The sequence below is a fragment of the Malurus melanocephalus genome, unplaced genomic scaffold (genome assembly GCF_030028575.1).
Source record: "Malurus melanocephalus ecotype Western Australia unplaced genomic scaffold, MMel_1.1 scaffold_251, whole genome shotgun sequence".
Taxonomy (NCBI): domain Eukaryota; kingdom Metazoa; phylum Chordata; class Aves; order Passeriformes; family Maluridae; genus Malurus; species Malurus melanocephalus.
Genome location: NW_026623483.1, coordinates 933992 through 956268, shown reverse-complemented (window position 1 = coordinate 956268; position 22277 = coordinate 933992). Strand labels below are relative to the sequence as shown.

Sequence of the window (22277 nt, the reverse complement as noted above, 5' to 3'; positions counted from 1 at the left end):
GAAACTAAAAATATTAATGCTACAGAGTCTTGGGTTTTTTACACAAGGATTAGTGTCCTTTTAAATACCTGATTAGCTCTRAATTCCATATTCTCTATCAGGAGGTGATAGCACCAGGATTGATTTGGCTTTTTGTCACTGACAGAAATACATGGAGATAGTTTGGTGTTTGTTGTGTACTGGCCAGATGTTTCTGCTAAAAGTGATTGCCATTGAAATAGGTATGTGGGCATAAAGTATTTTGTGTTAGTGCTTTTGGAGTTAATTACATAACATACGTCTTCCAGAGCTGTTTGTTTCAGATTAGCTGAGAACTCAAGGGGATAATATGAAATTAGTTTAATTTCTGTTTGTAGTTGCAACAATTAGAGAAGTTGTGGGTGTTCCATTGAATGTATCATTTTTCTTCATAGAAGCTCAGTTTTAGCATGGTAAAGAGCAAATTAGGCTGCATAGTTTTCTTATGTGGGCTCTCCAAAGTGGTCACGGAGTGTTTCTGTTTAAGAAATTTGAAGTGTTCCATGCAAATTGAACACCAAGTTGGTGCCTGAAATGGGGGAAAACCTCTTTTCCAGTCTGTTCTTTCCTTTTCCAGATTCATGACCAGAATGAGTTAAATAACAAGAACTGATGAAAAGCAGTTCACTTTCATCAGGTATATTGATCTTAGTTATATCTAGYGTCTGCTTTGTGGCTGCATCCATGAGAAGATACTCCTTTAATAAAAGGCAAGGGCACACAAAGTCAAGAAACAGCATTCCCTGAAGATACCTGCCAACATTTGCTCAGTCATTACGGGTAGATGTTTTAATACCAGTGCTTCCTTCACTTCCTTCTGTTCTTTGCCATAGCAGCTAGAGCTACASTTCAGATTGAACTCATTAATCAAGATAAATGTATATAATCCTTCTTTCAGAGGACCTGAAGAGACAGAATGCAGTGTTGCAGGCAGCCCAGGATGACTTGGGCCAGCTGCGGACCCAGCTGATGGAAGCCCACGCCGAAATGGAGAACATCAAAGCCATAGCCACAGTGTCAGAGACCACCAAGCAGGAAGCCATCGATGAGGTGAAGAGGCAGTGGCAAGAAGAAGTCGCTTCACTCCAGGCCATCATGAAAGGTAACTACCAGGCAAGCTGCTGGGGTCAGCCACCCTGATGTTTTTAGGGATTTGTGCCTGCTCTTCCACAGGATATGGATAATTATTATGGCTTGGGAGAGCTACAGAAGGGCTGGATGAAGTGTAGWTCTCGAAGTTGTGAGAARGAGCTTGGTGGGGCTTTTTTGTCARCTTGAGGATTGAATTTAGAATTCATGGCCATGGGAACCTCATGTATATGCAAAGCATTTTTGAGGGACTATGTATGTGRTACTTCATCCTTCCATGAAGATAATTTGACAAGTCTGAAAACAGCTTTAGGCTGCCAGCATGATTCTTTTTTCCTTCTGTATGAGCACATTTTTGCTCTCACAGTCAGATGTCCCTCCAGTACTCACATGGGCCTTCCCCCAGGGTAGTGACTGCACATGCTGCTATCTCAGTCCTGCGTGGTTCTCTTTCTAGATAGTTCTTTTCTATTCCTTGTTCTATTTGCATATTGCACAGCTGTTGACATTTCTGACACAAAGCGAATAGAACAAAAGGATATGAACTGGGAACAGACTGTTGCCACAACTGTCTGTTTTCTTAAAGGTTCACAGACAGGATCACACGATCCTGAGCTTACAGCCCGTTGGCTGTGGGCAGTTTTTCCATCACCTCATTATGCTTTTCACCTAGAACAGACAAACCTTCATATATATTGAGTACACGAATGTCTGTTTATTTATGATCTACACAGATATGTGAACCTAGATTAAGGCTCAGCTGTGCCAGCTGCTGTCCCTGTGCAAACACAGGCAGCTGAGAGGGATAGTGTTAATCTTGGGGAAATGGAAGCTATATGAAAAGTTTGAATTTCTTTGCATTTTGGAGTAAATAAGTAAGGTTTTAGTTGTTTGTTTGGAYGATCTACTTGGAGGCACAAAACATATTTCTAAACAGGATGTTAACCACGTATGTTACCTTGAAATTAGGAGTTGCACAGGTTTTGAGCCTTGTTTCTTTGTGTTCTAATGAAGGTATGAATTGCAGTTCAGTTCCTTTGGATTTTTTACTTATGTATTTGTGTTTTGGGGCAAGAGTCCAAGGGAAGGGAGAGTTCTCTGTTGTCCTACTTTTGATTAATTATAGTAAATCATTAAGATTTGAGATGGAGTTCCTAAAGGTCTGTTCTTTAACTTATATTGAAAGTAAGCTTTGAAAATGCTGTTTTCTAGAGACTGTTCGTGACTATGAGCTCCAGTATCACCACAGGTTGGAGCAAGAGCGAGCTCAGTGGAACCAGTACCGAGAAAATGTGGAGCGAGAAATTGCGGAGTTAAGGAGGCGATTGTCTGAAGGCCAGGAGGAGGAGAACCTAGAAAATGAAATGAAAAAGGTACCCTGGAATGGAGTTGTTCAGTTTCTGTTTGAAGACAGGCCTGTAGGGTCACGCATGGGTTCATTCCGAGGCCTGCTGTAATTCCTCAGCAATTCACACARCCTGGGCCTGCCAACTGCCAGCCTTTGTTCACGGAAGTCATCATGACCTAATCCACTGAAGCCTTAAAGGTTTTGTTACCAATTATGTGGATTCAGTGAGAGAACTGCACCTGGGAAGATGGTGAAGTTTTGCTTTCAGCTTGTAAAAGCAGTCAGCCTTGTAAAGTCACGTGTCATAATCTCAAATGAGCTCAAGCAAAACTACCTTTAGATTTCTCTGGATTGACTGCAGTTTTATAAAGTTTGCTTTACACTTYTGTACTTTTATTTCTTTTCTCAGGTCTTAAAAACTTCCAGTGCCCATTAAAAACCTCAATATAGCATATCTAAGATGTCTTTCCTCCTTCTCTAAAGTAAAGCCATGTTTGTGCATCACAGTAACTGCTGTAGTTGTTCAAATATCTGTGACTAAGAAAAGTTCATGAAAGTAGATTGTGGTGCCTTGTCTTGTGTTCAGAATTTCCTTTTCTTTTTTTGTTGAGATTGAAGATTTGATGTGTTTCCTTTTAGGCAGGAAGGATATTGAACCTGTCATAGTAGATCAGTGCTTTATAATCTTTGTTTATGTTAATATAATTACTTGCATTTGCCTGAATTTGTCGTCGCAGCAGACTTACCATAGTCTCCAAGGTATTCTAAGACAATTTGAAAGTAGTGAATAAACCTATATTGAATTCAAGGACTAGGCTAACATTTGATAATCTGCCACATCACTGCATATTCTTGTCCCTGCTTGTAGTCTCTGGAAGAAATGCAGGGTAGAATATCACAAGTGTTCCACATGAGAAACATTTTAGCTATTTTTAYTCTGTTGTAGCAGGCAATCGGTATTACTGTTGCAAAATAGAATTCTTTTTCTGAGACTTAGAATGGGATTCATAGTTGTTGCTAGTTGTAGTTGCAATATTGCTGTTGGTATTTGGTGGGATTGCTCTTCTTGTAGCCCTGGTTTCAAAAGTAAGAGTCAGGGTAAACCCTCTTCTAATCCYACTGAAGTTGTAAGACATAAAGTGTTTTTGAGAAAAGATCTTAATCTTATTAAGGAAAAAAATACATTGGTTGAAGCTGAATGGAGGCTCAAAACTGTATCAGTGTGGTGAGTAGAAACAACCCAGAAGATGCAGAGTGTGAAAGTCCTGGCATTGCACTCCCAGCTAATTRCCAATAAGCACTTCCAGAAAACAATCTCTCAACTGATTCAGATGTTTAATCTGATTTTACTGATCAAGTACRTTGGAGTTGCAAGTTGCTGACCCGGCAGCCCAGCTCACCTACACTCAGTGGCTTGAGTAGAGAACTTTAGCATAACAGATAAATACCCTTTTCAGCCACAGGCCTTTAAAAGGGAATTAAATWTCCCTGGTGATCCTAAAGGAAAAGGTGATCAGTTTATTAATCTCTGGTTAATAGGAGCTTGGAAGGCTTTCTAGGCCTGTAAAGAAGAGGAACATGTACCTTATGTAATGGGAGGGGGAGGGGAAATCTGGTTTTCAGAGAGCAGCTTGAAATAATTGCTTAAACTGCTTTGCATGGGGTTTTAATCTTCTTTGTTATTATTAAACCTGTGAGGTTTTTCCTCAAGGAGACTAAGAATTAGATCACAATTAGGAAAAGGACATTCAATTTTACCTAAAAACAAACAAGCAAATCCCAAGCCCRTGAAAAGGTGTGCTAGGCCAGCAAAATAATGAATATTCATGTGTCAGCAGTCAGTGTRAAGAGAGGAGTTTTCTTGATCACTTGGGATGTGCTATTTGAAGACTTATGATCAATTCCTCATGCAAGATGGCATTTGCAGCCAACAGTGCTTGTACTCCATCTTTATGCTCCTTTGTCATAAGGAGTGTGTCTACTGGAACACCTGATTTTGTCTGGAAGCAGCTGTTTTGCTTTTCCAGGTAAATGTATTTCAGGTTGCAAATTGCTAATTTGTATAGGGAATTGGTGTGTTCTGTGATTTTTATAATAAAGCAACGATTTCTAAGAAATCCATGCTGAAAACTTTGTATTCTCAATCTCCCTTCCCCACTCCTAAAAGGTAGRTACCTTGACCTAATGATTAACATGCTTACCTAGTGATTAATCTTTCTGAAAACTAGCTGGGGATTTATAAAAATCGGTTTTCCTGTTRGGTTGTAATACCAGAAGCTTTCACAGAAGCTAAAAGCAATCTGCCATAGCAGCATGAACTTCCCTGCAAGTTCTCTGCTGGGTAATGACTGGGCTTCCTCTGGACAACGGCTGGGTGGGGATGAGTGGTGCACAAACTTTGGCCACTGGCAAAATTTCACTTGCCTTTTTTTTAAAGACCTCRTTTTCCAGTCAGGAAAGGATCTGTTTTGCTGTTGGAGCTGTGATGAATATAAATACCCTTCTTAGCACAGTTGTGTCAAACTCTGACTAGCAGAAGTCTGCAGAGCAGGTATTTTGTGCAGAGAGAGAGAGAGAGCAGGAAAGGACAAACCTCCTGTTATGGAAGTGTGCTTATTAGTGAAGAGAGAGGAAATGGGTAGGGTAGAGTAATCAGATTTCTGTGACAGARTTGGCCATAAAATCTGATATACAGTAAGCTATTTTTGTTGGTAATGATAAAAAATAGTGGAATAAATTTAAAAGATTTTTAAATTGTTTAGTCCTGCTTTAAAGAGAAAATCCTCAAATTGTCTGTGTGTTTTCCGCTTGCCTYGTTTTTAAGGAACAAACTCAGGTATAATGAATGCTACTTGGGGTTTCTCCAGTCAGGTTTTTGTTCCTCTGAAAACCATTTGGGCTTATTTTTAGCATTATCTCTCCATGGCATCATTTTGCTGCTGTGGTCTGCAGGTCCCTCACAGTGTGGTCTGCAGCCCCTGCACTGGGGGAAGCAGGTTTTGCTGGGGCAGAAGTGGTTTGGGTTCYTGGTTTGGGTTAAGGAATGAATAAACATAAGCTGATCATGTGTGAAACCATTGTTGTTGACAGCCCAGTTTCATAAAAAGTTAGAAGGGAATAAATGCTTTAAGGATCACATCTCTGGAAGAGTCTGAATAACACCTCTTAGCAGAGGAAATTTGGTGCTGTGGCACCTCTTGCCACATGTGACAGTATCTTTAAGTAGCATTTTTCAACACAACAGATACTCTCACATTATTAAAAGATTGAGTGGAGTTTTAACCTTGATTTTGGAGTCTCAGTAATTTTGCTTTACCCAGGGCCCAGCACTMCTTTTGTTAGCATAGAGAGGCTGTTCGGAGTGTGTAGCACAAGATCACACTGACCTTTAACAGGGTTCCTTACAATATGTTGCAACCACAGTGTCAAACTTCAGCTCTGTTTACCAAGCAGTAAAAGCTGGAGGAATTTGATACAGTTTTGTCTTTGCAGTTAGTTGCTGTTCACAGTCTGGTTTTGCTTTCAGAGAACTTTCTCACTGTTTCTCTGAACTACTTCGTTCCAACACAGGCACATCTGTTGCTCTGTGTTGARCCATATGAAACCAGACTGGCAGTGAAATACTGCTGCAGTTATCATGAGTAATTAGGAAAGAATATGTTCAACACTCCAGAATATGTTGGGCTATTTTTAGTCCATATAAACCAGTTATAGGTAGCATTAAATAATAGAACTGATACGATAAATGAAATATAAAGCGATGTCGGAAGTGCAATTCCTGCTCTCATCTGTTTGAAAAATGTGACCCTGTAAGTGGCGGGGTCTGGGGGTGTGTGTGTCAGTCACGTGTCCCTGGTATTGAATTCAATGCCAGGTGACATCCCTTGCTTTCCTCRTGGCTTTTATTGGTACCCCAGCAGTGACAAAATGTGGCAGAAGTAAATGAAATGTAAAGAAATTATTTARTTTTGTTTTGTGTTTAGAATTTTCTGTAAAGCTTTAAAATTGTAGTGTTTATATGACTGACAGGTATTGCATTAATACTTTATTTTGCCTATTAATTTTAATATTTTTTTAAATATTTAATAAAATAAATTTTATTAATTAAATTTTATTAATTAAAATTTTAAATATTTTTTTTTAGAGAACTGGAATTGTTAAAAATATTTTCTATTTCTCTTTCTGAAAGTCTTGCTCGGAGTACAGTTGTCAATAAGCTCAGCAGAAACTGAAAGTCAAATGAGTAACATCTAAAACCTGCATTCTAGTCTAGTTTTAAAACCAGACATGAGTGTTACGTTCTACTGTCTGTCTTTGCCGATGAGGTTATGAAAGGTGTCATCRTTTGAAACTTCAGCTTTGGGGCACAGATCTCTGCCTCCCTCCCCTGCTGAGTTCCTCCAGTGGGAGACAGAACAACTGAGCATTCTGAGCCTCATGCACAAAGCCAGCCCAAATTAGAATGCTGGAATTCTCTGTGCTCCAAGAGTTTTACTGCAGCGAGTRTTTGAGTGTTCTGCTGGCTCTTGGGGACTCTGTGSGAGCTGCTYCTTTCACTTGGAAAATCTGTCATCCATCCATGAAGGAAAGGCAGAGCATTTAAGAAATGGGGATGTCRGGGCCACACATTAACATGTACCGTCCTGGATTTGAACCCTGAGTGCTATTTCTCATTTTAATTCTTGCTAATTTTACCTGGCTCTTTCTCTTCTTTTTTTTCCCCCTTTCCTTGAATCAGTCCTCTAATTCTGTTGCTCTTTGATCTCTCAGAACTACTTTTTTAAAAAAAAATCGTGGGATAAATTGTCTATATATAGTTTGAAATATTCAGTACAGTAACACCAAAACCTGATGCTGCATCAGTAGTAATTTAAAGTTGAAAAATGATCTTTGAAAAGAGAACTAAGCTACACTAGGCATTAGTATGCAGTTCCATTTGCGTTTAACTTTTTGAGTAAGTAACGGCATGGCCAGTACCTCATGCATTTCTTTTGGGTTTTTTCATGTGCTGTGTGGCAGCAGGTTGTGRGACAGTTAGGCCTTTAATAACAGAAAAGTGCACCTTTTTTAAAATGCTTCATCCATAAATTTTCTCCCAGGTATCAAGGGTGATCAGATTTGCTAACATTCTCTTTTAAAATAGAATGTGTGGCCTAACCTATACATAGATTTAAAATTCATTTGCCTTCTGTAAATGGAGTATTGTCAGAGATGKCTTCTGAACTAAATAAATAGCAGTAAGATGAGCACTGAAAGTAGGAATTTAGTCAGCTATTTTGTTGAAGTAGAGATTTTCTCCAAATGTCTCCAGTAATGAGAACTGTTGTGAAAATTGTGATGATGTGTTACAATTTATTGTCTTCAGGCTCAGGAAGATGCCGAGAAGCTGCGTTCGGTTGTGATGCCCATGGAGAAGGAGATTGCAGCCTTAAAGGAGAAACTGGCAGAAGCTGAAGAAAAAATAAAAGCAGCATCAGAGGTGAGGTGAAGCTCTACCTGGGTCCTGATTTATATCTGGCAAYGTGCTAATTTGATGCGGACAAGTCAAATTTTATAAGAGAAAAGAAGGTGTATTGGGAAACTCTTGGTGCCCTTCTTGTCTCCTGTAGCTTAAATGTCATATTTGGCCTATATACATTTTCACTTCTTTCTGTTTTGAGAGTTGCAGTGTGTGTATATGATTTGTGTATAGAATAAATTGCACAACTTGAGGTCTACCAGCAATAGAACAAACTCTAGAATAATATCTGCTTTGCACCTCTCCCAGCCATTTGGCGTCTTGGTTATTGTCACACTTGCACCCACAGAGAGTCAGACTTTTCCATTTCAAACGCTTAAAGGCTTGCAGATGGAAGATTTAGTATCCTAGGGCAGAAAAACTGTCCCCACCATCAGTGCAGTCACAACCCAAGGCTGTCCTGAGCCCTGGGCTGGCGTCGACGTGTCCCGTGCTGTGCTGAGGAAGATGAACAGCAGCTCTCTGGAGCCAGTTAGGAATTGCCTGAAGGGCTTTGGTTTCTCTGAGATAAAACCTCCTGTGATTTCTGACTCAGCAAACCATAAAACTGAATAGTGCCATAAAGAAATCTTTCAGTTTGTTCCTTGTTCCAAGGTGGGATCTATTTCTCCAAGCATCAAGTCTGACAGATGTTTATGTAACCCTGCTTTAAAAGATTTCCAATGGACGTTCTGCAGGACACTCATTTTAGTTCTCTGTTAACTTTGCTATTTAAAAAAAGCAAGAAGAAGAAAATCTGAATATATTTCTCCAGTATTTCTTGATGTAATTGCTCTTTGTTGACAGATTTCCCTTCCCTTTTGCAAGTCTTTCATGACTTTGAAAGTTTCTTTTCTTGTCTGCCCCCAAGCTTTCTCTCTTCTTAGGCTTAGTTCAATCTTGCCTTGTAGTCATTTTTTCTGACTACTGTGATTACTGCATTTTGAACTGAATAGTTCCTGGCTTATCAGCACTTATCAGCTATTTAGTTCCTGGCTATCAGCACTGATTAAAGGATCACTTGACTGTCTGCTTTCCTGAGATATTTGCCTTTTTACCATCTCTGTGCTCAGTGCTGCTGCTGCTGTGATCCAGCTGTTATAACTGTGATATGCTGATACGTTTTACTTTGCAGAATTTTAATGCATAACTTACTCAGAAATGAATACAGGCACTACTTGCACGTTGGTTGTTGAATATTTGTGATTTCTGGAAATCAGCTTGTCCTTCAGCACCTGTACATTACCTGATGTAATGTACACATTCAGGTAATTCACATTACCTGAACAGGCAATACTGTGACTTCCAACAAGAAGGTCCCCACACTGAGCTGGTTATTCCCTCTTTTTATTCAGGTTAAAGAACTGAACCATTATTTGGAAGCTGAGAAGTCGTGTAGAACAGACTTGGAGATGTATGTGGCTGTTCTCAACACACAAAAATCAGTCCTGCAAGAAGATGCAGAGAAGTTGAGGAAGGAGCTGCATGAAGGTACCTACCTAATAATAATCCTTTGACTCTCTTCTGCTGAGGATGCAAAACCCAGTAGAGATCTTAGTTATTTCCTCATTTCTTGTTTGAGTTGCATTAACTACAACCCAGAGTCACTGCAGAGGAGTGAAAACCAGAACTTGCTACTGAAATAAATAGCCAAGTAGAAGACAGTCTTCTGAACCCAGCACTAAAAAAATATAAACTATTAGAATTCATGAATGAAGTTGGGACATCAGTCTATTCACAGGGAAATCCTGAACTGTCAGTAATATACCCCTAATCATGAGCCAGGTTTGGAAATWAAGGAAATAGTATTTCAAATAAGACATTATTATCCTAAATAGTTGTTGAACAAAACCTGACTGTTCTTGATTAGAACAATAATTACTTTCATTCCTGAAAATGCTTTTTTCTTTGGAAAATGTATTTAAACAGTTGTTGTTCAAAATAGTTTTTTTCTGTTTGCATAGTTTGCCATCTCCTAGAGCAAGAGAGGCAGCAGCACAACCAGCTGAAACACACGTGGCAAAAAGCCAACGACCAGTTCCTGGAGTCCCAGCGTCTGCTGATGAGGGACATGCAGAGGATGGAAATAGTTCTCACCTCGGAGCAGCTCCGCCAGGTGGAAGAGCTGAAAAAAAAGGATCAGGTTACATGTTGCTTTCCTCTTTTTTCCTTTTAATTTTTGTAATACTGTAGGTTTACTGTGATGTAACAGGTATGGAAATCGTATGTTGGAGGCAAGTGTGGTAATAGCTCTAAAAAAGAGAACTGACAGTTTTAACAGATATCTCCCCTTGAATGACAGCTGGCAGTTAAAACAGACACCATTTGGACAAGTATTTTAATATTGATATAGATAGGAACTTTAATGTTGCCAGTAGTTAAATGAAAAGGTAAGAATATCAGAAATTAATCTTGGAGGAAGAAACAGTCATTTATGATGCAAAATATCTGGGTTAAGGATGTCAGCAAGTTTGACWTCTTTCTAGGCTTTTTCAGTCTTCYAGTACATATCCTAAGCATAAATTATGAGTTTCATTTTAAATTATCTTATCCAAGTGTTTGTGTACATACTTGATGACACAGTCATACTTGATGACATAATGATCTATTATGTCTTTTTTTTTGATTCCTTATATTCCATCATTTAGTGATCAGGGCACTTCCTGTTTCATATTTTGTTTTAATGTTCATGCATGTATAAAGGCCGTTAATGGGTCCTGTAGGGATGTATATATGTTATATATATATATTTTCTATACAATAGCCAGTGTACCAACTAGTTTTGTTACCTCTTTGGTAATCCCTATAATTAAAATTTTGATCTAGGTTATATGCTTTTTAAATAAAATCATTCTGGAACATGAATCAGCCACTAAATTTGCAAAGTAAGTTCTCACTTAAATCAGTTTGGGTGCCTTGTGAAATGAGCACTCTATTTATTAACTAAAAGAATATTTATGTGAGAAACATTGGGTTTTTAATCAAAGTCATCTTTTTCAGTGTTCTCCTTGTAGGTTAGTTTATCATGAAGGCTGATCTCATGACTACTGTGGCAATTCTGAATCCCATTTTACATCTATTCTCTATTGACCACTGACTTCTAGGAAGAAGATGATCAGCAGAGGCTTAGCAAGAGAAAGGAAGAGAAGCAAAAAGATTCAGATGATGAAACAAAGGCTTCATGTTCTCTGGCCCCTGAAGAAACCCTTCCCCAGCTCTCTAATGAAGAGGTAAAACAATTGGATCTYTCACTTGTGCATTCCTCAGGGTGTTCATTGCAAATACAAATGCAGAGTTACAGCCCTTTATCCTCTGTAGCTCCTAATCTTATTAGGCAATTAAAAATCCTTGGATGTGCAGCTGAATCTGTAAATTCTAATAAAGATTGGAAGACAATACTGCAGCATCCTGAGAGGTGCCACTAAAAATGGTAATTTATATTTTGCATGCTGGAGATTAACTGCTYGTAGATTCTCTTGGGATTTCTAAGCACATTCCAACACACCTAAAGGTCCAGGATCAGGCCAATTATAACTGAGCATTCAGCATGAGTGTTGTAGCTACTTTGCTAACCAAATTGTTTAATTCTGTGCTTGTCATTTCTTAGGGTCCATTTTGGTTTTGTGAGTCAAATTAAGGAAAAATTAATAAAAACCCACTAAGCTTTTGTGCTATAGGAGCTTATTTAGCCTTCAAGAGAGTTGAGAATTCACAGAATGAGCTAGTGATTTGCCTGGTTTATTTATAATTTATGATGAGAAAAAAGGTATATACTTTTATATATGTATTCTAGTCTGCCCTTTACTTTTATCAAGGATTTATAGCAGTTCAGAATGCAGAAAGATGTTCAGAATCATAAGGTCTAATTGTAGCTGAGATCTAGTTCTACCCTTTAGCCTACAGTCAGGACACAACTTTCTATTTCAAATTATGTCTATATTTTCGGTGTCCAGTTATACAAATGAGACACATTGGTGGTGAAGAAAAATTTCTTTTCCGATTTTTTTTTTAATTTCAGTTCAAAGGATATTCTTTAGTCCATCATTTACATTTATTTAATTTTMAGATTTATACATAATGGAAAAATTTATATTTTGAGAAGGAGCATAATTTTCAGAGTGTTTTAGGTTTGTATGTGTTTGTTATTTATGACCTTTTTAGCTGTACAGAATGTGTTTTATACATTGTAATCAATCATATTATTGATCGGTTCTTACAACTTGTCAAAATTTGGCTTCTGAGCTCTTCTCCATTGAGCAGGTTGCAGTACAAATAGATGATTTATTAGTGTTTGTGGTTATCATAGAACATCTGTAGCCTGAAAATGCCATTTTATATGTCTGTCTTCTATTGCTTTTTTTGTTATGAACTTGTGTGTATATATGCAAATGTAAATGTTACACCTAAAAATTATTAAAACAAGGCATTTACAATAGTCATAAACCAATAGTACATTATATATATGTATTATAGTTTATAAGCACCTATGTGAAGTGTCAGCAGCCTGCTGGTCCCTGGGCCTGTTTCAAAAATGATAATTTTTCTCAAGAGGCTGGTTTCCAGTGTTACTTCCTTATGTGTCTAATGGCCAAGCAGAAGTGCATAATATGTTGGAAGGTATTTTGAAAGCAGACATGAGTAAAAATAAAGCATTAAATAAAGCATTACTGCTCTCTTTTCAGTGCTACAAAAAACAAAAATAGATCAAGAGACTCCTTGTGCCTGATCCACGTCACGGGACAGTTTGTGTTGGCTTTTGGTGTTGGCATTCCCCAGGATACCTTTCTGTCTAAGCCAAGCCTTTTCTCTTGGCATTTTATTTTGTGTACAAATAATCTTGCAGAGAAACTATTTTTCTGTTTCATCCAACACTCAGTGGAGAAGAAAGAAATGGAAGAACAACATTAACTTGTCAGYGTAGAGTAGATTTTAAGTGTATTTTTCTCTGCTTTTGTTTTAATGCAAAGCTTTTTGTTTTATGAAAAGCTTCTGAATTTACTTTTGCAAGAGGAGTATTGCCTCTGTTGTGTAGATACTGGTTGTGAAAGGGATGTTGCAAGTACATCTCTTCAGGGGAAGCATCATGCCTCAAATATTGGAAGATGGAAGGTGACTGTGTCCTTGCTTGTCTGGCAGGACGGTAGCATTACAATAACACTCTGTTAACAGAAGACTCTTTCTTAACTTGTCTTACTTGTTTTTGAATTGCAGCTGGTTCATTTCAATTCTGTGACCCTTCCTTTGTCATCTTYTGCTTAGTGATCCGATGTTCCTGCCAAAACAAATTCAAATTTAACTTTGCCATGTCTGATAATTAGTGTCCAGCATTCCTCTTGTACCATACTTCTAAACTGCAGTAGATAATTTTTTTATTTCTTGTTTTTCAATTCTAGGTGCATGTGAATAGCACCCATGGCTCAGTGCATTCCCTGGATGCAGACCTGCTTCTTTCCTCTGGTGAATCCTTCAATAAACCAGATACTGATATGTTTAAAGATGGGCTGCGGAGAGCGCAGTCAACAGACAGTCTGGGCACATCTGGATCCTTACAGTCCAAAGCTTTAGGATACAACAACAAGGCAAAATCTGCTGGCAACCTGGATGAATCGGATTTTGGACCACTTGTTGGAGCAGATTCGGTGTCTGAGAACTTTGATACGGCTTCCCTTGGATCCCTGCAAATGCCGAGTGGGTTCATGTTGACCAAAGATCAGGAAAAAGCAATCAAAGCTATGACCCCAGAGCAAGAAGAGACTGCTTCCCTGCTCTCCAGCGTCACCCAGGGCATGGAGAGTGCTTACGTGTCTCCCAGCGGGTACCGCCTGGTCAGCGAGACCGAGTGGAACCTGCTGCAGAARGAGGTGAGTGCTGCTGCCTGGGCACTGCTGTGGGCAGGGCTCTGCCTCTCAGCTCTGCACAGAGCACCCTGGGAAAGGAGGTCACATCCTATTCACTTTTCCCTCTCAGAATGCTTCTGTAGGTAAAGCACATCCTGTGTAAGGTGTATGGGATGGACAGCTTTACTAAACACAGGATAATCTGGATTTTGAGGAGGATCTGGCAGAGGTGGCTGTTGAACTCAGAATTGTATGAGAGGGCAAAAAAAGGTGGGAGGACTTAAAAAAATAGGAGAAGATGGGAAGCTGAGGAAAGGGCATTAAGGTGGAGCTGGGGCTGAGTAGGAGAGGGCAGAGAGGAGCAGGAGCAGCAGAGTTGGTGCTGCTCTGTGTGCCGGGGCATTTGCTGAGGGCTGTGTACAGGCTGCATTTTGGAAATGAGCAGCCACGCTGTGCCCAACGCACAGAGGACCTCAGAGAAGCTTCAGGAAGTTGTTGGGGACTTGCATCATCAGAAACCCATTTCTGAGAGCAACAGATTAGACCAAGCCCTGGGCCAGTTGCAGTGTGGATGACCAAGGAAATTGTTGCTTCTGGGCGTTCTGCCTGTCAGTTTTTCAGCAGCTTTATATGATGCCACTTCAAAGCTTGCATTTGGGTTTCTTACTGAAAAGGGGAGTATTTTGGGTTTCCTGTGGTTTCTCTTTCAGAGGAAGAAAGGCCAAGGAGCAGCACTTCAGGGCGAAGAAAAGGTGGGGGGAGGTAGCAATCCATACTAGGTTAAGGGGAAGACAAGATGGGGGTAAAATATGAATGTAAGAATGCAGTGAGGGAGAAGAGGCCAGATAAAGGACAGATGAGATGAAGAACTAGTGATTTCTTTTTCTCAATTTGTTGAAATTTATCTTAGTACAAATCATTGTTTAGGAGGTCTCTCCAAACCTGTCGTAAAGTTGCTTTTTTTGTTGTTATTTTCCTACTGATTTGCTATATCTGGAGAAATTCCAGCATCCCGAGCTTAGGGCTAAGTTAAATCCCTACTCTTGAGTATTTCCTTGCCCTGTTGACATTTTAGTGAGGCTTTGCTTCAGCCCTTTCTCGGAATCCAGAGCAGAAATGCAGCTTCCCACGTGTTTCTGGAGGCAGGAGCACATGCTGTGGTGTGAATGCCACTTGCTGGGGGTGGGACATGGAGCAGCAAATACAGACACTAATTCAGCTCAGACCTGACCTGCAGCTGGAGCTCTGATAAAGCTTCCATTTACCTCTTTGGCCAAAATCGTTACAGTTCCAAAATGAGAGCGGGTTTACTCTGTTTCCCTACTGCCCACCCCAACACTGTTATTTTCTTCTCTCCTGTTGTTTTTCTATTTGTCAAAAGGACACAGTCAGTGACCTGATGAACTCTGTGTGTCATGGCTCTTTGTGCTAGTGGTAGGACTCATGGCATCAGGAAAAGCTGATATCCCACAGCAGATTGGAACTGTACTTCACTCTTAGAGCCATTACACCATTACCTGTAATGTTTTGTGGTGACACCACACACCTGCGTGTGTGTAGCATTCCCTGGAGATTTCCCTGGGCTGATGGTAGGTGCTGACTCTGTTCTGCAGGTGCAGAATGCAGGGAACAAGCTGGGCAGGCGCTGTGATATGTGCTCCAATTATGAGAAGCAGTTGCAAGGTATCCAGATCCAGGAGGCTGAGACCAGAGACCAGGTGGGATTTCTTTTCTTGCCTTAGCCAGGCTTTTGCAGCTTTTTGAACTACTGAGGATGCAACAGTGAACCATCTGCTGTTTTATTCATTGATTTTAATTGAGCAATATCAACATACTGGATAACTTGACATGGTGTTGACATAACTTGATATATTATTCATGTGTGGTCATGTGCACCAACATGTACATATTTCTTGAGGATTCACCTTGAAGGACCACTTTATTGGATGCTTTAAGATCATGCAGTAAAGTCACTGTTCTATAAAAAGTGTTATGCCCATGCTGAAGTCAGTATCTTTAATAATTTATATTTTAAAATGCTTGTCATGCATTAAATTCTATTATCTTTGATACTGTACTGGTAACAGAAAAGGACCTCATCCTAGCAGCATAAAATGACTTTTAAGGCTTGGAGGATATTTGTTTCCTGCCATAYACCAAAGAACAATTTTCAGATGGGTGTGGAAGGCATGAGTCACATTCTGCTTTGAAATAAGTGATTGAAGTCATTACATGGCCATGGTCCAGTGCAGTTTGATGTCCTCTGTTTCCTTAGAGGGATAATCTGTGCTGGAGGCTCTTTCAACAACAAATGAGCTTCTGGGTTGCATAGGATTTTTGAAGGGATTTTATGTTGTGGTTTGAGGAGTGAAGGGATTCAGAAAATGGTCCCCAGGAKAATGGAAAATAAATTAATTTTGTTGTGACAACACAGGTGAAAAAGCTGCAGGTGATGCTGAGGCAGGCTAATGACCAGCTGGAAAAGACAATGAAAGATAAACAGGAATTGGAGGATTACATGAAACAAAGYGCTGAAGACTCCTCTAATCAGGTAGGAGCATTTGGTAATTGAGATGGAGAAATCATGAAATGTTCTTTGAAAGTGCATAACAAGAACTTTTTGTTAGATATGGGTGGGCTACTGGCTATGGAGGCAACATAAATGAGAACTTCAGGGTTGGTTTTGCTCCACCTGAGKCTGCCACAGTTTCTGGATAAATCTATTATGTCTCTAATATTCTGTTACCCAGTTTTGGCCTTAAAATRACATCTCTAATCTTGAAATCCATGAGGGAGTGGCAATGGGAATTCAAGTAATGTTTGAATTTTGGAGTGACCTGTGTAGGAAATGACCCAAACATGCACAAAGAACCCTGTGCTCTGGGCACAGCCTTCTTGGTAGAAGAGTGGTCCTGTTCCACCACCTGCTGTTATCAGTATTTGACACCCAGTTAAGGGACTCATGGTGAAGAATGCAGTTAGTGAGGAGCTGAGCAGGTCCAAAATATGCACTGGACTCCTTTAAAATAATTGCCCCCGGGAAAGATTTTTGAGTCTGAATGTGTTCCTAATTCTTCTGGAACTATGAAACCTGATACAATGGGTGGTAGTCATAGTTAAAAATAAAAGAAAAGGGAAAAAGTCATAATCTTTGGCCTATTAAAGCTTGCAATAGTAGGTACATGTATAAGACACTGTATTTGCTTCAGTTGAGCTAGAATTTTCTCTCTTCCATCCCCACCCAGTATTTTTCTTACTAARGAAAAAGCCATTAGACAAAGTCCAGCTTAGACAACAGGAATATGTTTGTATGATGTTCTGTTCTTAATCAAGCAATGCTTAATCTTACTTACATGTGTTGTTGTGGAATAACCTGTAAAGTTTTTGAAGGTGTGTGCTTTCACAGTAAGGTACAAAAATTTTAAAAATGCTGTGGACTTAGATAAAAGCTCTGCAGTTTCCYTTCAGTGTCTCTGAACTGGCTTACATTTGAATTTTATTAGAATTAACTGATTCAGAATTTGGTAAATGGAATATGAATATATTGTTGGTGCAGAAACAGCATCTCTCCTCACTGCCTGGAGTTGCATTCCTGCTTTACTGAGTGAGGAATTTACCTAAACTTCAGTGGATCAGTTTGAAATTTCAAGTATCTATTAGTAATGGTAACAGGCAAGAGAGCTGGTGTGGTTATTTCTGTTCCATGCTTTATTCCTTACATGTCTGAGTGGGTTTTCTTTCTTTAAGATCTCCTTGCTCATGGCCAAGTGTCAGAAGTCAGAGAAYTTCCTCAGTGAGCTGCAGCAGGCATTCCTGCAAGCGAAGAGAAGYGTCCAGGAGCAAATGGTAAGAGAGGTTAATCCAGGGATCCTCGTCCAGCTCGGTTTGTCTGACCCTTGGAGCTCAGGGTGTTTGTAAAAGGCTGTGTCTGCCCAGGCAGGGTGGGCTGGAGAGAACTGAGCATCTTCACTKGTGAAGGGCCTGGTCCAGTGAGCTCTGATGGCCAGTGCTGGAGCTGGGACTGTTTGTGTCAGTGTGTGCTGCTCTCTGTGTTCATGCATCCATGACTATGGAGGTTCACTGGTTAACTTATTTTCCCTTATTCATTAGCTGATTTCATGCCTCTTTAGTATCTTAATTTCACCTCAAATTTGAARACAGTAGATTTTCTCAAAACTGCTTTTTAGGATTCATCACAAGTAGCATCATTAGTGAATATTTTTTCGAGTTTTAGAAATGCATGATCAGTGTTGTTGTAGGTCAGACTTAAAAAAATATCAGCCCTAACACCCAGGGARAGAGATGCATGAGAATTTAATCTTGTAAACTATTTTTGAGCATCTTATTGGAATTAAGCCAGAGAATAGGAAGAGGACTTCATGTTCTAGAACTAACTTTGACTTCCTTAGAGCAATATATTAGAATTAGATACAGAATTCTATATTACAATCAAGTTTCTTCTCTTTTCCTATCTGACACAGAATTTTTAAGGACCACGAGAATTAATCTTCATGACCCCCAGTATTGCATTTTTGGGGTCTGGGATTGTGTGTAGGGCATCAGGGCATGGCTAGCAGAGACATTCTCTGCATGAGAGCAAATCTGATGGAGGTGCTGGAGAGTCAGAAAACTTATTGATCTGAATCTGCTTCTCCTGCTGCCCCCCTATAACACAGCTCCTGCCATTGCTCAAGTCCCTGCTTCCCCATTTCCATTCCTCTTGGAAAACTTCACTGGATTTTTTTCATTTGTAATGCAAACAAAGCAAATTCCTCTTCATCCTTTTTCTTTATATGGGGGTCGGCCGTTCTGATGTTTTCCTCAGAGGACAGTGGGAGGCAGACACCCACCACGGAAAGTTTCAGGGTGAACGTTTCAGGTTTTTGGGTAACCTGCACTTACAGCTGGGTGCTGAGGTGGTGTTAATAAAACCCATGTGATTCCCCACTCTCCTGCCCCTCCATGAGCACAGCCAGCTAATGGATAAGCACAGGAATACAGGGGGACATTGAACAAAGCTGCCTTTAGCCCTTGCTTCCTCCTCTCTGCTGGACACTTAAAGCTGACCTTGCCTTTATTTCTGGTGCACAGGCCAGGCAAGAGAGAACTGGTTGTGTTGATCCACACCATCATTCTGTTTCCTTCTTTACAAAGAGTGTCAACGCACCAGGCTTTTGAAAGCAGTGTAATAAATGGGGCAGAAGAGATCTGAGCATGACCCTAAGTGTGAATTTATGCTTTTCTTTGCATTTGAGGCTGTCCTGACWCAGTCAAGGGAGCAGGTCTCGGAAGAGTTGGTGAGACTGCAAAAAGATAATGAAAGTCTTCAAGGAAAACACAGCTTGCATGTGTCCTTACAGCAGGCTGAAGATTTCATCCTGCCAGAAGCAGCAGAGGTAAAACATTTTTACATCRTTAACACCAACTCTGCTTGTGACTTGATCTCACTGCAGTATTATTCTTTATCAAAAAGCAGTCTTAAATAGCACAGAGAACAGTAACTGGGATTTTAGCCTTGYGAGTCTGTGATGGACAAAGCCAGCAGTGTGCCATGCCTGCTTCAGGGTGTGGATGGATTGTAAAACCAGTTAACTGTGGCCTGACAACAGCTCTGTGGTCAGTGGCTGTGGGTTTGGCCCAGTTCAGCAAGTCCAAGCTGTATTTTGCAACTGGGCACACAAATGTTCAGTCACCAAGGCCCCACTGTGTTGATAGAATAATTCAAGTGAAGTCAATCCCTCTGTCCAGTTAAGGACCAGCAATAATCCAGAACCTTGAATAATGATAAGCCTTATCATCCCTTTCATGGCCACTCCCTGCTTCAAGCCTAAAAGATTTGGGGGGCTGGAGGGCAGGGGGAGCACCATAAACCTGTGGGGATGTGAATCTTCCCATGTTTTCATTTCCTGTGGCCAAGCAAASTGTGACTTTAACCCTTGCTGGAACCGGGGTCTGGGATGTTGGGAGAGATCCTGGGGCTGCACAGCCTTGTCCTTGTGCAGAAACCCCAGTGCTGGGGGTGTGGGACTGCAAAATGCTCACCTTTGCTCATCCTCGGTGCAGGAGCTCCGTGAGCTGATCCTGAAGTACCGGGAAGACATCATCAGTGTGAGGACAGCAGCAGATCACCTGGAGGAGAAGCTGAAGGCAGAGATCCTGTTCCTAAAAGAACAGATCCAAGCTGAACAATATTTGAAAGAAAATATAGAAGAAACTCTGCAGCTGGAAATAGAGAATTGCAAAGAGGAAATAGGTGAGCGTGGGGGAACAGGCTCAAAGTGGGAATATTAGAAATTAGTGAGATGCACAAAGACTTGGTTTGTAGTAGGSYKKYMWKGKTTWKARWRCWSKSSMMAAMACMCMCAMMAYMYSYKCWCWCKCKCTCYCCCMSMRCMMCWSKGSRSAGARAAGMRAAAAAAAAACCMAAMYAAAAACMATTTCAGGTTTCTTACATTTAAGYTTTAATATTCTTSTTTTCCAGCTTCCATTTCCAGTTTAAAAGCTGAACTGGAAAGAATAAAAGTGGAAAAGGAACAGGTAAGAAGCCTTTTCACTGTGGGATTTTTGGTTTTGGTGTTATGAGGTTTTTTTTTTTTCTTTCCTATATTGATACCTGTATAGGAGTAGGACACATTTGTAGTTCTGTTCCTTAAAAGGTGTTTGATCAGTTTTATTAATTTGTAACCTAAATATTGGATTAACTAATTCCTAACTAATACTAGGGTACCTCACTCTGACCTAAATGTCAGGTTTGGACATTTCTCTCCAGTTCCAACAATAAATAAATGGAGAGAAAGAGCTATTACTCAGGTATTTTCTCTGCCCCTAAAAGAGATTATTGAGGTGTGTTTCTGAGTCACAGTAAGATACAGAGATTTCCTTTTGGAGGGATTGTGGGAGATGGAAATACTAGGAAGTTTAGTTAATATTTCTTATTCCTATTATTAKTGTTAATTTTTTTTTTACAGTTGGAAAGTTCTTCCCAGGAAAACCTGCAGCAGCTGGAGAGTCTGCAGGAGGCAAAGAACACTCTAGAAGAGCAGCTGAAGAAGGAGACTGCAGCAAAGGTAGCTATGATGTCTGGATGTGAAGTGTATCTGCATCTTTTGTGATGATCAGCTGTGTCAGAGAATGTGGCACTACATAAGAATGAAAAAAGAAGCTTTTGAATGTTGGTAAGAAACTGGCAGGGGAAAAAATAATGTCCTCTGGATGTGCTTTAAATCCTCACCTCTGCTGCTTTTCACTGGGATTTGTGAAATGTGGGAATTGCTGCTGGCTTGAATATCCATTGGATTGTCCTCCTGAGTTCAGTGTCAGTGACATTCCTGCGTAGGGAGAGTGTCCTGATAGCCATACCTTGGGCTGGTGCTTTTGAAGAAATGTTGTTTGGTGCTCTCTGTAGGAAAGGGTTCTAATTCAGCACTCAGGTGAATTAATTGTTACCTGAGCACTCGYTCTCTGCCCTCCCTTGGTGTGGTTTTGGGTTTTTATGCCCTTTCCCCAAATAGTTTCCTGACTAAAACTCAGGAGAGCAAACAGTTACACTTCCAGCAGCAGGTTACTGCCCTTACACATGATCTTATTTCACTGAAACTCAGAACTCTGCCTTTGGATCCCTGGAGATCCCTGGCCATGGTGCTTTTAAAAGATTTCAGGGTTTTTCATGCTTTAACCAGTCTRTTGACACCTGTAAATGGGTATTAGCCCCTGATTTTGCACTTAGGTAAACAGAGGTGTGGAAGGACTGGTTTAATTTGTAGCCAAGACCTTGTGAGTCCTGTGCTGCTTTGCTCTGGTRTCATATTTTAATCAGTTTATACAAGCTGCTAATTTTTATTCAGTTCAAACACAGCATAAAGAATCTTTTCCTCCTCAGGCCAACCTTGAGCAGCTGGTGTTTGAAGAGAAGAACAAAGCTCAGCGGTTGCAGACTGAATTAGATGTCAGTGAGCAAGTGCAGAGAGATTTTGTAAAGCTTTCTCAGACACTTCAGGTAAGAGAGTCCAATCTTTGTGTTAGGGGCTACTTTAGTTTCATTATTTCTCCAGAGTTGTGCAAAATAAGAAATAGCAGTTGTAAATTTTCTTATGCTGGTATTTATGATCTATTTTAGAATTTGTTAGTGTAATAAATTGATCAAACATTCCTATTATGCTATTATTATCATTATTGAGATTTTATTGGTTTCAGCCAATTTTCAGCAGCAAAGACACACAGTTATTGTACTCAAAGAARCTGGACAAAGCTAAAGCACTGTAAATGATGGGTGCTTCCAGATCTGTATGTTTCCTTGCCCATCTGCTGATGTTTCCAGTGTGATACTTTCATAGTAAATCATTCAGGTGCAAATATTTGCACCTGAGGACCAAGTAAGGAACCTGTGCTGTTTGATGTGAATGTATGAGATGGTTCTGTGTGTGGTACAGTTACTGCTTTCTGTTTATACATTATGAAAGTCTTGTCCCTGCTGTTGTCACTGTTGTTA

At 40.1% G+C, this 22277-nt stretch overlaps 1 protein-coding gene across 2 annotated transcripts in view; it reads left to right on the top strand.

Annotated features, from left to right (window-relative positions):
* RABEP1 (rabaptin, RAB GTPase binding effector protein 1) overlaps positions 1-22277 on the top strand; it is a 43219-nt gene that overhangs the window by 19001 nt on the left and 1941 nt on the right. For both annotated transcript variants that reach the window (XM_057375507.1, XM_057375506.1), the window contains exons 3-17: positions 917-1120; positions 2320-2480; positions 7821-7934; positions 9308-9443; positions 9917-10095; positions 11057-11182; positions 13346-13813; positions 15403-15507; positions 16224-16340; positions 17537-17635; positions 19045-19185; positions 19853-20042; positions 20271-20326; positions 20758-20856; positions 21669-21785. In XM_057375507.1, coding sequence (XP_057231490.1) covers positions 917-1120; positions 2320-2480; positions 7821-7934; positions 9308-9443; positions 9917-10095; positions 11057-11182; positions 13346-13813; positions 15403-15507; positions 16224-16340; positions 17537-17635; positions 19045-19185; positions 19853-20042; positions 20271-20326; positions 20758-20856; positions 21669-21785 — 2312 coding nt within the window. The remainder of the gene's footprint in view (positions 1-916; positions 1121-2319; positions 2481-7820; positions 7935-9307; positions 9444-9916; positions 10096-11056; positions 11183-13345; positions 13814-15402; positions 15508-16223; positions 16341-17536; positions 17636-19044; positions 19186-19852; positions 20043-20270; positions 20327-20757; positions 20857-21668; positions 21786-22277) is intronic.